This window comes from Dermacentor albipictus, chromosome 1 (genome assembly GCF_038994185.2).
Source record: "Dermacentor albipictus isolate Rhodes 1998 colony chromosome 1, USDA_Dalb.pri_finalv2, whole genome shotgun sequence".
NCBI lineage: Eukaryota > Metazoa > Arthropoda > Arachnida > Ixodida > Ixodidae > Dermacentor > Dermacentor albipictus.
In genome coordinates, this window is record NC_091821.1 from 130,275,040 (window position 1) to 130,291,928 (window position 16,889).

At 47.1% G+C, this 16,889-nt stretch overlaps 1 protein-coding gene, 1 non-coding gene and 1 pseudogene across 3 annotated transcripts in view; 1 reads left to right on the forward strand and 2 right to left on the reverse strand.

Moving 5' to 3' along the window:
* LOC135896838 (uncharacterized) overlaps positions 1–16,889 on the forward strand; it is a 159,488-nt gene that overhangs the window by 14,347 nt on the left and 128,252 nt on the right. For both annotated transcript variants that reach the window (XM_065425317.1, XM_065425318.1), the window contains exon 3: positions 7,836–7,945. In XM_065425317.1, coding sequence (XP_065281389.1) covers positions 7,836–7,945 — 110 coding nt within the window. The remainder of the gene's footprint in view (positions 1–7,835; positions 7,946–16,889) is intronic.
* On the reverse strand, positions 227–2,586 carry LOC135896841 (uncharacterized; annotated as a pseudogene).
* TRNAA-CGC (transfer RNA alanine (anticodon CGC)) lies at positions 16,579–16,653 on the reverse strand. Its single transcript has one exon. It is a non-coding gene; the product is annotated as a tRNA-Ala (tRNA).

Sequence of the window (16,889 nt, forward strand, 5' to 3'; positions counted from 1 at the left end):
AACAAACAAGCAAAAAAAAATATATATATATATATATATACAAAATTAAGATACTTTAAAGATAATTAAAATTGAATAAAGTTTTGTTGGGTAAGGTATGCTTGGGGTCTGCTGCTCTGAAGGGTTTATCTGCTTATTGTCCCAACTTAAATATGGCCAAGAATTGAAAAATAATGAAATGCTTTTCGCAAGTAGTAGTAGTATAAGACTTTCATTCAGCCAAAAATTACAGGCCGAGCATATCGACCGCCTGGGCGGCCAGTCGACGCTGTTCTTCTTCACCTTCAGCGCCAAGCCAGTCGAGCCAGGTGGTGATGGAAAGCGAAGGGGGAGGGTAGGAACTTGATTGCTGAGCAGTCGGACAGTAGAATAGGCAATGGGATAGGTCTGCATAAGTAGACGGGCAGTTGGGACAGGAGGGGTCGGAGCGATAGCGTTAGAGAAAGAGGCGGGAAGGGGTAACCAGTGCATTCATTTGGATGTGCCGCAGAAGGCGAGCCTCCGGCACAGTGAGTGATGGATGAGGGGGAGGGTAGAGGCGCTTGTCGAGACGGAGCTGGAGGTAAACTTCCTTGATAGTGCGGCGCAGGGAGAGTCCCCCAGAATCCTGCGAGGGCCCCGACCAGGGGATCAACGGTGCCCGGTTAAAAACATCACGGGCGAGCTGATGGGCCAGCTCATTGCCGTCAATCCCCGAATGCCCAGGGACCCAGCGGAGGAAAACGGTGGAAGGTTGCAGTGCGGAGACCGCTCGTTCGACCTCTTGTTGGAGTGAATGGGGTAGGGTGCGGTTCTGTATGTGGCGAATGGCGGCTTGGGAGTCGGTGTATATCGTGTACTCTGGGAGCGAGGGCAGGGAGGGAAATGATTGTAGGGCATGTACAATGGCAAGGACCTCGAGAGAGAGTGCATCCGGAGGGTGTAGGTACGGCCCACTCGTGTGAGTTTCAGGTGCTGGGAGGTGGGGATGGTAGATAGCGTAGCCACAGGAACCTCGAGGGGCTATGAAAGAGGCATCCGTGTAGGCTACTCCCTGGGTAGTAAAGAGGGGGGAATGAAGCTGCGCGGCCGCGTGACGACGGCCGGCATGCAGGACAGGGGACATATTAGACGGGAGGGGGAGAATGCGAAGATTGGGCGCCGGGGTGGATTTTGGAGAGGTAAAGGAGGAAACGGGAATGGGAGAGATACCCGCCTGGGCCAGTAACCACTGACCCTGACGGGTAAGAGAAAGCCGGGCAAGCTGGGAGTCACGGTGGAGAGAGAGAAGAGAACGAAGAGGGTGGAAGAGGCCTGTGGCAAAGAGCTTAGCAGTGGAGGTGGTGATAGGGAGGTTGAGAGCTGCCTTGTAGAGGCCAACAAGGGCGGTTTCGAGGGTGTTAAGCTGAGTGTGGGTGAAGGAAACGTAAGGCACAAAGTACAGGAACTTGTTGAGGGCGAGCGCATGGGCAACTCGGCACGCATGAGCCTCGTGGAGGCCCGAGCGCCGAGTGACCACGCGCCGCAGGAGGTGAGTTACCGAGTGACAAGTCCTGACCGCGTGGTGTAGGGCTTGCACATTCTTGGCTGCATGTAACGGGAAGCCAAGAACTTTGCATTGGGGGACAACAGGAATGGGAGAGCCGGAAAGATGTAGGGAGATTAGGGCGTTGTGGGAGCGCTGGTATGAGGAGTAGTTAAGAAGGAGAAGCTCGGATTTCTCCGGAGCAGGTGACAAGCCAGCAGTGGGGAGAAAGGAGTTGATGAGATCGAGGCCACGTTGCAGGGTGTCCTGTACGTGACCGGGAGAACCAGACGAACACCAGAGGGTGATGTCGTCGGCATAAAAGATGTGGTGGAGGTCAGGAATCTGGGCTAGTTGGGAGGCGAGAGGGGTCATAGCAAGATTAAAAAGGATAGGAGAGAGAACAGCACCTTGAGGAGTGCCACGGGTGAGCGGGTGGGGATCGGACAGATGTGTGTCCACTCGGAAACGAGCCACTCGGTTAGAGAGAAAGGAGCGGAGATAAGAGTACATGCGGTGTCCGCAGTCTAGGGAGGAGATCTGAAGACAGGATATGGTCGTGGCACACACCATCGAAGGCCTTGCGGACATCAACAGTCACAAGAGCGTGGATCTGGCTGGGATTGGGTGAGAGAAAGGTGTGCTGGAGGATCAGGAACATGTCCTGTGCACAGACGCGCCGTCGAAAGCCGATAAGAGAGTGGGGGAAGAAATCTTTCGCTTCAATAAGATCAGAGAGGCGAGTCAAAGCCATTCGCTCAAGGGTCTTGCCAACACACGACGTCAAGGAGATAGGGCGAAGGTTAGAAAGGGAGGGAGGTTTGTCCGGCTTCGGAATCATAGAAATAAGAGAGGATGTCCAAGCGCTCGGCAAGCAGCCGCTGTCCCAGGCATTGTTGAAAGTCTGAAGGAGGAATTCCTTGGAGTGGTCGGGGAGGTTGCGGAGTGTAGTGTATGTGATGGTATCCTCACCGGGAGCCGAGCGAGAAGCATTAGCAGCCAGGGCAGCTTCGAGCTCCCGGAGAGTGAAAGGGCGGTCGAGGTCTGGGTTAGGATCGCCAGAGTAGGCTGGGTAGGAAGGTGTGAGAGGGGGTAGGAGATACAAAGAAGTGAGCTTGTCAAAGACCTCGGAGGGAGTCCCCTGAGTGAGGGCTTTTGCTAGAGTGGGAGCAAGTGCAGGCTTCGTACCTAAGAAAGATTTAAAAAGGGACCACGTGGATCGCGAGTGTAATGCAGAATCGAGGCCGTCACAAAGCGCACTCCAACGAGAATGCTCGAGGGACGTGCCATGGGCGACTATCTCGGCCCGCAGAGCAGCAATCCGAGAGGAGAGTTGGGCATTCTTGGGTTGGGAGCGCAAAGAACGTTGGAGACGTTTCATCCGACGCCATAAACGGAGAAAGTGAGGATCCGGGTCTGGGATAGGATGCCGTGAGCGAACGCGACGGCTACTGGTCGAAAGCGCAGCGGAGATGCGCGACGTCCAGTCATCGTAAGATTCAAAGGAGGCGGAAAGGAGATTAGTGCGAAATGCGTGCCAGTCAGTGTGAGTGGTTGAGTGCGATCGAGGGATGTGGGAAAGTGAAGCGGTAATATGAATGAGGAAATGGTCGCTGAGGAGTGTTTCAGCTGTGACCTGCCAGTGAAAGGAAAGGGAGCCCCGAGAGAAAGAGAGGTCGGGTGTCGTGGAGCGCTGTGAGACAGTGCCCGCTCGAGTAGGGGAGCCAGGGGTATTAAGAAGGGTGAGGTGGCGTTCCTGGGCAAGACAGTGGAGAAGGCGGCCGGGCTTGAGGGTCTGGGGGTAGCCCCAGAGCGTGTGAGGGGCGTTAAAATCGCCCCCAAGGAGGAGATGGGTGGTGGCGGGAATAGAATGAAGGAACTTGCCCAAGGCAGTGAACAAAGAGGATGTGGCAGGGGGATTATAGAAAGACATAAAGGCGAGTGAGATGCGCGATGAAGGTCGGTAATACACAACACCAACTAAATATTTACGGAGGCTGGAGGGGATATCAAGTGGCTCGACGAGGACGTCGCTGCGTACATAAATGGACGCAAGCGGCGTGCCCGTCGTGGCATGGTAGGCGCGGTAACCTGGGACGGTGCGGGCCGTCCGAGTCTCCTGGATAAGGAGAAAATGGGGCAGGGAAGGGCGGGTGAGGAGATACTGGTGGAGGGGGGTCTTATTGTGGCGAAGGTTTCGACAGTTCCACTGCACAATCTCGAGGTCCTCTCCAGGCGCCATGTTTACGATAGATTAGAGGTAGAAGAGTTTGCGGGGACACGTTCCTTCTTTTTGGCCGGGGGCAGTGACTCCTGGAGGGAGCCCAGCATAGAAGCGAATGATTCCAATTGCTTGGACTGGGTTTGGAGGGTGGCGAGGATCTGGACAATCGAAGTTTCGAGCTGAAGCAAGCGAGTGTGGTGTGCGGTGGTGGTGGTTTCTACCAGGTCAGCCAATGGGGCGACCTGGGCGTTAGGGGACGGGGTGATGAGCGTGGCAAGGTGCTCATTTAGCTTGGTAAGCTGGGATGTAAGAGAGGAGGTTGTTGTCTTTAGGGTTTGTGTCAATGCGTGGATTTGCTGTTGTAAATCTTGGGAGATGCGCTGTTGTTCGCGCTGGTGACGCTCAAGCATTGTGAGCCGGAGATCGAAGGAGCGGTTCTCGTCAGTCAGGGATGGCGAGGGTATAGTAGAGGAAGAAAGGGATGCTTGCACCGAGGGCCCTTTGACTATAGCGGCGTAGGAGCCTGGAGGTGATGGAGCCTGACTTGACGGAGATGCATGATTAGCGAAGGAGGCGGAGGAAGGGGTGGGCTTCGTGGCCCTGCGCAAAGCTGTGCGACGGAGAAACGCGGCTTTGGCACACTCGCGTTGTTTAGCGAGGAGGAAGGGGCAGGTGGGGTCGAGAGAGGGATGTGTGTTTACCTGGCAATGAATGCACCATGGTTGGGCACACGCGTGAGCGGTAGGATCTGCGGGTAGGGGTGCAGCACAGCGGCGGCACTTGGCCGGAACGTCGTGCTGAGGGCATTGGTGAGCACGGTGTCCCAGAGCAAGACAACGGGTGCATGTGGGGGGCTTAGGCTTATGAGGGCGGCATCGGAAAGCGACGCGTTTAAAATATACGAAGTGGGGTATGACGGTGCCAGCGAAGGTTATGAGCACTGATTCTGTGCTGCCCATCATACGAGCAGCGAGAATATCAGTCGTGTATGATTCAAGGTCATGCATGAGCTGAGTAGGAGTAAAGTGACCACCAACGTTATGAATGACGCCGAGGCAGGAAATGGGAGGATTGGGGGCATATGTTTTGACGGTGATTGGCTTACCGTGGAGCTGAAGATGCGTGAGAGAAAGTAGGAGTTGGGCGGTGAGAGGGGAGTGTGTTTTCAGAAATACAAGGCTCTGAGCTGGCTTGGCCTGAAGGGTGATCTCCGCGCTGGTTTTGGAGGAGAGATGTGCGGCGGAGACGATGGCGGCAAGCAAGTCGTAAAGAGGAAGCTTGGGAGTGAGGGTACCGGGCGGAAGCTGTATCCCAACTGAGATGAGCTCGGTGCGAGGGCGGGCGGCGGAGGCAGGTTTGCGGCTGGTACTGACGGTGCTCCAGCCGCTTTCTAATGATGGCGTATTATGGTCGTTGTCTGGGGACGACGTGAAATCCATCTCCGCCGACGAGTCGTCAGCCGGATACACAGGGGTCAAGGAGGTAGGGGCGACAGAAACACATCTCGAAACATTGGGAATGACGTTGGTGGGCGTAGAGTTTGCACTGTCCAGCACGGCAGAAGTGGTGGATCCGGTGGGAGCGGCTGCAACAAGCGCGTTCAGCTGCGATTCTGATGTCTGATTGCAGCACTTTACAACAGGCGCCAATGTGGCCGGAATAGACGCGGCGGCATCCGTGGCGGCGACGGTGAACGCTGCAGGCTGCGACACGTTTAGTGGTCCGAGACTCTTGGCGTCGCTGACAGCGTGGAACTTGGTCGTAGGAGGCATTGAGGCGACGAACGCCGACTGCGACGCGGCGGTCGAGTCAGAGCTCTCAGCGTTGCTCACAGCGTTGAACGTGGCCGGAATATGCACGGTGGCGTGTGCGGAGTGCAGGAACGCAGCCGGTTGAGGCAGGGCTGCCGGCTTAGAATTAGGCACGTCGCTGGTAACATTCAGCGTTGACAGAGTAGGCTCAGTGGCACCGGCGGCGGTAGAAGAGGAGGCCAGCGGGGCATTGGTGGCTGTCGGCTGGCGGGTCTTCGTGAGACGCTGCATGTCAGAGGTGCAGGCGCGGCGAGTTAGGGCTAGCGCGGCGCCGCGCCGCTTCGTAGATTTGGAGGGGCCTGGAGGGCCAGCCTGGCGTCGGACCGGGAGTCGTATGGTGTCCACTTGTGGCGGAAGTCTTCGTGAAAAGATGAAGAGTAGACCCAGGGGCGGGCAAGGCCCTGGACCGGGCCAAGGACGGGTGAAAACGGAGCACGATATGCAGCCAGATAACCAGAGTGGCGCCACCTCGTATTCTCTCCGCAAGTACCAATCAATATATGATGATAGATGTTCGTGCTAGTCATTAGTTTTTTTTTGTCATTGTGGACAAATAAGTTTAGTTAGTTGACTTTTAAATCGCATAATCGATAAGGCATCAAGGCAAAATTTGTGGATGAGGTCAAGAAATTACCAATAACGGTGCTTGCAGCAACCTAGGTATTGCTTGGTCCTTTTATCAAAAAATAAATAAATAAATAAAGGAAATGAAAAAAAAAGAAAGCCGTGAAATTTGTTAAGTACTATGTGAAAATGCGTAGGAGCACTGGTGGTTGCAGCAAGGTAAACCTCGTAAAAAATGAGCTTAGTCTATGGCAGTGGGAATGAGAGGCCATGCGCTATTTTCCCGGCGCGTTGGAAGCTTTCGATGCGCATCTCCGGACCTTATCAAACGCAAAGCTTTGATTTGTACACACATATGATGCACAGTGTACTAGGTGACAAGCTTGTTGAGAGTGCTGTTTTCGTTGCAGCATGGTGGATGCATTGTCACATGGTTTCTTTCTTTTTAAGCAGTAAAAAAAACATGCAGGACCCAAATTACCCTAAGGGCCCCTGCACCATATTTTAAGGCTGCCATTGTTGCTCTAGACCTTTTCTCAGCATGTCGAAGTATGTGAAGCAAAAATAGTTAGGATAAATTAATGCATACAAACCCAAGTTTTTGGTTGCAGAATATACAAAGAAAAGCAGGATAACCCTTGGCTCGAATCTTTGTTTCTCTGGATGCTACATTTTACTTTCCGATTATGTGGTCGTGTGACGCCCAATAGTTGCATAGCATCGGTGTTACGTAAAGGAAATTGATGTGCCATGGATGCCAGGCCTTCTAACCTAGTTCACGATGTCACCATAGCCTCCGTGACCGGGCTTCGCACATTCAGACCTTCAAGGCCATCGCGTCACTTCAATAGTTACAACACCTCCCATGAGGCAGCCATTACGTTTTAACTAATGAATACATTGCCACATAACGATGTCATGTTTGCCGCACAGAGTTCACAAAATTGCCGCATCGTAAAGCTGCTTAAGGTATCATCCAACAAGCTTTCTCGGGATTGTTGCAGGGTGCCTTTGAATGGTGTTATCAGTAATTTATTGATATCTCCATCTTTTTCGTTGATGGCTTATTGATGAGGAAAGGTAATTAAAAGTTTAGTATCTAAACTTATTTTTGCATAACAGAAGGTACTCATGACAAGTGTGAACAAGGCCTATCACTATACAGTGGATGCCGCTCGCATAAAGCCTTTTGTTATTTTTTAAATCTTGGCAACATATAGTTGGGATAATTGATATCTAGTATTTTGGAATGACAAGCTCATCCTTTAGTTAATATCAGGGTATGGGACCCTTCATCCTCTCCTACCCCCTGGGCACCTCATTGCCTCGCAGCCCCTCAGGGCCATAATTTGTAACAATAATTTTGGTTTTCTATTCTTCGTTTTTAATCCATTGGGCCGAGTGGCCAACCGCTGAGATAAAATTGTCATGAGGTCACCTTAACCCGAGCCATTCGCAGAGAGCCAAATGAATGGAAGATAGAAAAAATAGCATACGAGTTGTCCTGTTTTTTTTAACTATGTATGGCACTGTACTGGGGTGCCTCCTAGGGCAGGGAGTGGGTGGGCTGATTTCATACAGCATTATTCTTTGTGAGGCAGGGTCAGCCAAGGGGACATTTTTGTGGAGCAGTGTTTTTCCGTATGAACTACATGATTTGATGGTGCCATAACTGCAAATATCTCTCCTCCACCCCCACCCCCCTTATATGTCTTTTCCCTTTTTTTTCCAGATGGCCAGACACGCCTAAAAACTGCAGATGGGCATATGTTGGAAGTTGACATTGACCCAGGAACTGTTGGCCTTGTTCAAGGGAATTCTGGGGTTCCTGTGCTACTCCAGGTTGTGATATTTTGTCATCTCTGAATATGTTGAACTGTTTCAGAATGTTGTCTTCTTGAAACAAGCATAAATACAGATGTGCTATGTTGTAATGCTAGAATATTTTTATTGATATCAATTTTCTTTTTAATCATGTATGTGCCTGATCACACAGTGCAAATGGTTTAGGTTGCTCGACAGAAATATTTGTCACTAGAAGACAAACTTTTTTGGCAAAAAAGAACTGCAAAGTGTAACGAAAAGCCACATAGTCACTAAAAGCACACTTGTTGTTCACCACTGCAACTAAGGAACTCGCATTGTGCACAAACTTTTGTTATACAGTTAGCTTCCAAGGTTGTTCAATTAAAACTTTTGTAGAGATTAACTTGTGTGAGACTCACCCGGCAAGCATCAGTCAAAGAAAGGGATGGTAATTTTGGGCTTTATGGCTCACTATAAAAGCTATGGGTGCATTCATTGACTTTCCGTCAAAGTGCAGAGAAAGCTTCAGAGCCACGTTGCCAACAAACGCAGGTTTGTTGCAATGATCCACTTCCAATGATGCACCCAAGATGGACTTCGGTATATGAGTTGTGGGTTACGGGCAAAAAGGGCACGACTGCTGCTCTCGATTGACTGGGTAGTGGTTGACCGAGTTGCCAAGTTTGTGGCAGTGAAGGTCCCACATTCAACCCTCGCAGCCCTGTGAAGTGTCTACTGTGATGAAGAAGTGCTTTGTAGTTAAGTGCTTAGACTTGGGGGCTGAGAAGACACCTGGAGGGTGATCACAGGAAGGGCAACCAAGGTTCATTCTAGCAACGTGTGTTTGCACAAGACTCGACCCTGGGAGGGAGATGTGTAGGAAAGTAGCTCTGGTGCGCTAGCTATGCCTGCCATGTTCCCACCATGGCAGCGTATCCCCAGAGATAAAGTTTGGCGAATGGTGGTTGATACATGCAAACGGTATGAGGTACAGGGATGCACCTCGATCCTAACATTTTTTTTTTTTTAATTTGAAGCACTTTGCTTTTTACCGAGGGATTGTGTGCAAACCCAGATCCCCCAGAGCAGTAGCTCGATGATCTATCAGGCTGCAGACGGAGGTGTAAAATCAGTAAGTGCTTATCAGCGAGCAATAATTATCAACCGTACCATTCTCCTGTTATGAAAGCTAGTGCTTCGAAATGATTGGCGAGTGTTTCCCTTTGCATAGCAAGAGCTTGCTTATAAAAGCGAAAGCAGTGGCACATACACCAGTTTCATTCATGGATTCGTGGTGAGAACTCAGTGCTGCTGAAGAGAATGTGTAAGAGAAGCAGCATGCTGAGCAAGTGAGGCATAGCTATAGCACAAAGCAAAGGGCAGAGTGAGAGCATGTCCTGGTGTGGCAATGTGTGGCCGAGCGCAAGAGGTATACAGCAATGAGTGACCAAGCAGATCAGCATTACCTGGTGGAAAAGTGGGAAGCAAGGAGTGGGGGATAGGGGTGATAATGGAAGACTGGCAGGAAGGCCATCTCAAACGAATGTGTGCAGCTAAAGCGCAGCGAACAACGAAGCGATGTGGTAAAGCAATAAAGTATAGCTATGTTCTATAATTGTGTAGTGCGGCGCAAGTAAAGCCCCAAATAATGCTTTGCGTAACCCGGTTCCAACATGATGTGGACCTAAGCAACTTATTAAAGCAAAGTTTTCTTTTCAAACCCTCCTGGACTTACCAGATCGTGGCTGCTGGGTGCTGCTGCTGTCTAGCTCAATAGCTCATACTTAAAAAAAAAAAAAAAAATATGTGCCTGATGGTAGGATAAAACCTTGGTCCCCCAGTGTAGCAGCTCAGTGCTGTATTCATTAGGCCACAATCATGCATGTACTTATATCGTGCCAGTATGAACTAGCTCTTGGAGGTGATTACCTTGTGTGTCACATTGTGTAGCATGGGTGCATGAGAGCACATGTGCGCACGCCAGTTTCCTTTATGCCAAAGACGTAGAATAAAATGGGCAAATTTATAGCAGTTGATTAACCGCTTCATGAAAACTTAGCTTTACATCGATTCCAAGATGTGTGTTGGATCTGCATACATTTTTTTGTGAGTGTTGGTGGCAGTATAAATCAGAGCAACACCTCTATTTCTATTAAATTTTTTACAGCGCAACCAAGGGGTTAGAATATGTAACACGAAAAATATGGGAACAAAAGGAAGGTGTCAGTATGCTCAATAAGACCTTTGGGATCTATATAAAATATTACTCATTGAAAAGATTAACATTGTAGTGATCTGTAAAAAGTAATCCACAGTACTGGAAATGCAGGGTACTTAGCAAAACTGAGTTCAAATTTATCTAAAATGTGATGTATTGAAAGCAAGTGTGAGAAATGTTCTGCTAAGAAGCAGATTCATTGTTTAGATGAAGAATTGCAATGACTTCAAGTGAGGATGGCTGTTCACATTGTGTGATGTTCAGAGGCAAATATTTTTATTTAATGGAAATCATTAAGTGCGAGCTTGGGTGTCTCTGAATGCAGGACAGTAGAAATGAAACTTGCAGCATGTGACTGGTTTTAGAGAAAAGGTGATACTGGGTGAGGTTCAAGAAGAGTGCCAACGATGGTATGCATCAGCTACTTCTCATTGAACGACTACCACATGTTTGCTCCACAACCATGGTTGGGCTGATGCTCAAGGAGACAATGGATGAAGCTTGTGTACACTTGAAAAGCATTTAGTCTTACAATTGCGACCAACAAGCAAAGTCGCTTATTGTGCAAAAAATGCTTAGTGATTCCTCACAGAGAGTGTGTTAGGTGAAGAGGAATTTCCAACTTACCAACTGGAGACGGGGGATATGACAGTGAGTGAGCGGAATTGGTTGGAGGGCATCGACACATGCTTTTTGCACAGTACTAAAGAGGCATGGGTCAGCCTCATAGGATTTGGTGTTGCTGTTCAGGTAGCAATGCTACCGGTGTTTCATACAATGACCATTTTTCATCTACCAACTTGCCACTTGCTGAATGGGAGGCTTCACTAATGGTAAAGACAACCGTTTTGAAGTGCGCAAACTCAGCCTCCTTCTCTGAGGGAAATTGTATGCATCTTCGTCATCAGTCTATTTATGTCCACTCCAGGAGTGCTATAACGTAAAGATATTCCAAACTTTTCTATTCCAATTCTGCACTCGGCCCTCCGCGATTGGTCAAAAACTTGCTTGGACCACCCCCACTTTGCCTGTCTGTCACGCGACGTCACGAAAACCGCGATAGCTCCCCATCTGATATGACGTGTACCCATTGATTATACATGATTGGACCGAACAAAAGAAAAATAGTTATTTCTGATTTGACCCATTTTCGCCATTGGACTTCGGCTATTAGTAAAAAGATTTAGGGCTGCACTCGCTTTACCTGCCTGTCACGCGACGTCACAAAACTGCAAAAACTCACTACGTCAAATCGACGTGTACGTGTTAAAGATGCATTAATATGCCAAACAAAACTGAATTTTTTTTTTCTTTATAGCCGCAGGCTTCCTCGTTCTGAAAGGACTAAAAGATGACTGCCGCCGATCGCTCAGGCACCGGCTACTCGCACCTGCCAGAGAGCATGAGTTAGTCGCGCACAATAAAACTTTTAGCGTGGCCGTGTAAAATTTTTGAGCACTTTTGGCATGTCTACAAGATTGCTCTGCTAACTCTTCTATAGTGACCTCCTATAAATGAGGACAGCGTTTGATTGGTCTCTTCAGACAACCCTACGGGTCACCGCCTGATGCTTGCGTCAGCGGTTGCACAACTTTGACGTCAAGAGGTTTGAGTAAAAACATATTCGAATAGTTTCACGTTATAGGGTCCCAGGACAAAGGCTGATGACCAGCAATCTCCAATTACCTCTATCTTGGGCCATCTGACCCCATCTTATGCTTGCAAATTTTATAATTTAAAGTGTGAACTTTCGAACATGGTCTAGTTGGTATGACACTTTCGATTGTTTGAGCGTGTAGACAGTGAAGACAAACTTTGTGCTTACTTTCTTGTCCTTGTTGTCTAGGGGCTTATACAATACAAAGTATTTCATAATTTCATCGCATCACCTAGTTCTTCGCCATCGTTAACTGCGCTTTCCTTCTCTTGGCACCCATTCTGTAACTCAGATAGATTACTGGTTACCCACCCTATGCATTACATGGCTTGTCCAACTCCATTTCTTCCTCTTAACAACTTTTTCTGGCATCGCGGTCATGGGGGATGACCGCCTTTTCTGCATTTTTTTTTTCTCTTGAAGCACACGAGTCTCGCATAACAACTTTCAAACAGTGCACTTTTTCAAGCTTCTTCTACTTCAAGAGCACTAGCACCCTGCCTTTGGACTCCTGTGTCATGTGTGATAACATTTTTTCCTGATCCTGACGACCTCCATGACATAATATGTGCTGTATCTAAAAGTCTTCTATGGAAAGAAACTTAAGTGCTGTTCTCACTAGCTTGCAAGCATGGGATACCATATTTTATCCATGGAAAGTTCATATTGTGGAGGAAATGAAGCACTAGACTCCATTGTTACTCCTTATACAGTCTGCCATGTTAGTGAAGATGGTGTCCACCTGGAGTGACCACCTTGCTTGAAGGGTCTTAAAGGGCTGGTTTTTATAAATATAGCTTGCTGTGTAGTATAAGGAGTTTTGTGGTAATACAATCGCACCATGATAGTTTCACAGGCGGTGACAAATCAAATGACAACGATTTTGACATTGAAGTTCATGATACAATCAACTAGAGCATGCAAAGAAAGCTTTGACACAAGAAAAGCGCTGTGTGGGAGTCTCCGGGTGGAGGGTCTGATGAAGATTGAGGGGCTGATGAAGATTATGTTCCTCTCATGTCTGCGGAGGGGCCTATAATGAGTCAGTCCTAAAAATTCAACAGTGTTGAACCATTTATAGGCAATGGCTGAGTGCCGTGATTGGAATACCAATTTTCAAAACCAAATCAAGTCAAATTGAAAGGGAAGTTTTATAGCCAGTTTTTGAAGTACCAGTTTTCTCTCCTGATTTGAAACTGGCTAAGGTGCCTATCTTTAGTCTTACTGGCAACGACCATTTGAAGGTTGTTTTGGGAGAAATCATGCAATGGTTCTGTGGAGGCATATTGTTTAGGCACTTGAGCATGTTCACGAGAGGGGGCAGCCTGAGTGAGGAGAGCCCCTGCCAGTAAGTGCAGTGAATAAGAGGAAAGGCATTGCATTTCACAGGCGACCGACCAATGAGACCTGGTTATTGTACTGTATGTGGCAAGATAAAAACTTGGGAGTAATGCGATATAAGGTGCAAGACAGAGAGGAGTGCAGTCAGAGGATAGCTTCCCTGAGGTGTTCCAGCATAGTAGCAGTCTACAGGAAGCAGCAGAAAGAACACGCTGCACGTCAACAAGCTGGGATAGATGATGATGATGGAATGCTTAATTTAAAAAAATGCACACTCTATTCACATGACCTTTGTAGGACATTTTAAGTCTGGGAGAGATTTCCGATATTTTTCTTTTGGGCATGAACAGCCCTTAACTCACTTTTTTTTTTTTTTTTTTTGCAGTCTCTCCACCAGCATAGACGAGAAAAATGCTTTCCTTTCTCTAGGGGTGGAGAGGGGGCTACAACACTGATTTCGTCTAGATTCCAGAATGTTGTTGCGTCAGCTGTAAATTTAAAAAGCATAACCTGTAACAGCAGCCTCATTGATTTTGCAGTTTAAAGGTGGATAAGTGCAGCGTGAACTTGCTTGTTGATTACAGTCACCAGCAGAGTAAATTGGCAGTTCCCACATATATTTGGGAATAAATTATAAGTGTTCTTCAATGTTTACTAAAATGTCTTCACTGCCATTCTGTGTAGCTCAATGCACACTTACGCATTGGACGCCCTGGTCTCATTTTGTTTGCTTAAATTAGTTCTCACAAATCAACTCTGCAGAAACACGCAAGATGGAAGGAAGGTCTTGAAAGTAAAACTTGTCATCCACTTGATTGTAACAAGAAGGTGCAAAGGAAACCCAACCGGGGTTCAAGAACGAGCTTCACAGTTCAAAGAAAATTAGTTCTGGTTCGTAGATCGAACCCGTAACTAATCCCTTTTTGGGGCATTCGCTCCCCGAGCCAAGACAAATTTTTCTTCAGCTGCAAAGCCTCCTCTCTGAGAAATCTGCATTGGGTTTTCTTTGTTGCTTTGTGCTACAGTGGGTTGGATGACAATTTTCTCTTTCATTAACTTCTTTCTCTACACTCAGCTGCTAGTCTTAGTGACTTATTCGCTTCTGTGTAGCTCAATGTTCCTTGATCAACGTGTGATTTTGTACCATTTTGCACCCTTTACTTCTCTCTCAACACATGGCTACTTTTTTTGCTGACTTCTTCACTTCTTGCCTCTTGTTTTGCTTCTCTATTTGACCACCTATCCAGTGGCACGCACCTATTCTAGGGGACCGGCCAAGAATGTTCACATACCCAGTGCCACGTGCCTAATTGTTCACACACGTGGCCCAAGTTGCTGTATAGTTTGCAAGAAAGCAGCTAACAGCCAGCAGCTGCAAAGTGGGGGGAAAGAGACAAAGAAAGCTTTGGCTTAAAAAGTGATGGTTCATTGCAAAGGACATCTTTTGAGGATCTTTGATAGTGCTGCAAAATACTTCAACATATTTCTCTTAGTTGAAAATGAAGATATTAGTAAGGGCAAAAGTAAGGATAAGTAAGGGCAAAAACAGGATAACTTCAATGAATAAAAAAAAGAGCAAAAGCAAAAGATACTGGCAACTTTTGTTCAGTCATATGAAGTTCTCTATTGACAAAACGTTACATAAAGTCTAGACGTCAGTGTTACATGATAAGCATGGAGCCGCACCGATCTGTAGCCTCAGTTATGATTAGAGCCCATACTACTGCCACAGGCATGCTTCAGCATTTTTGTAAGCACAAAAGAAAGAGTAATGACAACTATTGGCCAGCCCCAAAGTATGGGTTCACCAATCGCAGGCCAACTTGGTCAGACACAACTCTACAGGTGTGGCCTTATCTTGTTTGCAGTACTTGTGGTCAACAAGTACACACCTACACAACTAATAGGAAAACACAGCTAGCAAAACAAATAAACATCATCTTCTCTCCTCCCAGCTGCAACATCTTTACAGTTCTGAACTTTTCCTGTCTATAAATTCAGCATGGGCATTATGTCGTTCACTACAACAGCATTCAACTGCAGTGTAATGCCATTAACTGGCATCAGACTTCACCGGAGTCAGACTGTTAAATCGAAACTTTTTCATTCTGGTTTCTGTTGTGGTTCAATGAAAACAGTTCATTTCCAGTTCAACTCTGGAGCAAAAGAAATATCGTTGAGTCTGGTTTAAGCCGGTATATGTTGGTTTGCAAAACCTAAGAGTACAGTAAAACCTCGTTAATACATAGTTTGTAGGGGAAGTGAATCAGGTACACACTAAGTGATGTACTAATTAACAGCTAATGGCAGATATGTAGCTGTAGACTTACCAATAAAAAAAAAAGTGTTAATTCTTACTCAAACACACCTGCAGACAAGTCTTATTTGCTAGCATGCATAAAAGGAAATTGTGAACTTTCACTTGTCACCGTGATGTCCTTGCACCAACGATGGCACCCTCAAACTCTGCAAGGCTGTGAGCCAGTTTCTCCATCAGGCCTTGCTTCTCTATGAACGCCCTCGTGACGGTCAATGCACTAGCCATGTTTGATACGGAAGGGACATCTATGTCGTCATTCATGACGACGCCGTGGAAGCACTAGAAGCTATGGGAGCAGGAAACCTTGTCATAGCTACCACGTTTTGACGTCACTATCGGTGGCGACTGCAGTCCGGGAAAAGTCCATGCGCCACATTTTTGCTATCTATGGTCTGCGCACATGGCATTTCGCTGATTACAAGCTTGTACACACCAAAAAATGAATTAACTACTATGCACTAGCCGCTTGGTATGCATTGATTGACTTAACCAATCTATCAGGTTCAGTGTAGACAGGGCGGGGGATTCATCGCGACTATATTTAACCAGAGTTATTAAGTGGGTACATATTAACGAGGTTTTACTGTAATTTCAGGAAAACAGCAGTTTATTTTGTATAACAGCTCAACAGTGCTACTGAGCTGCACAAAACAACTGAAAAAAAAGCTATGCTTGCTGTTCTTCATCCCGTAAGTAGTTAAAAAAGTGGCACTGTGGAAGCACTGTGTTATTTCTAATCTAGCTTCTTCAGTTTTCATACCAGCTTGACTAAGCGCGGCGGTCTAGTTAAGAAGTGCTTCTTTCAGCAAATATAACAAACAGCTGTTCCAACTAGATGTTGCCAAAAATGAAAAAATAGCGGAGGGACTTATGTAAACGGTGTTTACAGTATGCTGACGGGATTTTATGCTAGTCACATACATCATCATGTGCACAAATAAGTTTAATTAGTTTTCTTTTAAATGACATAATCGATAAGAGAAGAAAGGAAACCTAGGGTCCTGATTTTTTATTAGTCATATTATAAGAAGCCAGCAAACAATGACACAAAGGACAGCATAAGGTAAATTAACTGCAGTTCTTTATTGAAATAAAGAAATTATAAATAAATGAAAAGTGGATAAAAATACAACTGGCCCGCAGGTGGGATACGAACCCACATCTTTGCATTGCGCGTGCAATGCTCTTACCAATTGAGCTACCGCGGCACCGTTTTCCCATCCAAATTCTGGGGTATTCATGTTTATCTTCTAGAACTAACCCTTGGAGTGTCAACCAGCGCCATCACATGCCGCCTTGGCGGCGGATCTTGGAACACCCTTTCTGCCGCAGGCGTCACTTCTACGTGTACTTTTTGGGTGAAGGCAACTAGTCAGTCAGTAAGGGGTTGTAAGAAATTGTGGAGGATATTAATTATGGCTGATAACGGGATTTAAAGCAACAT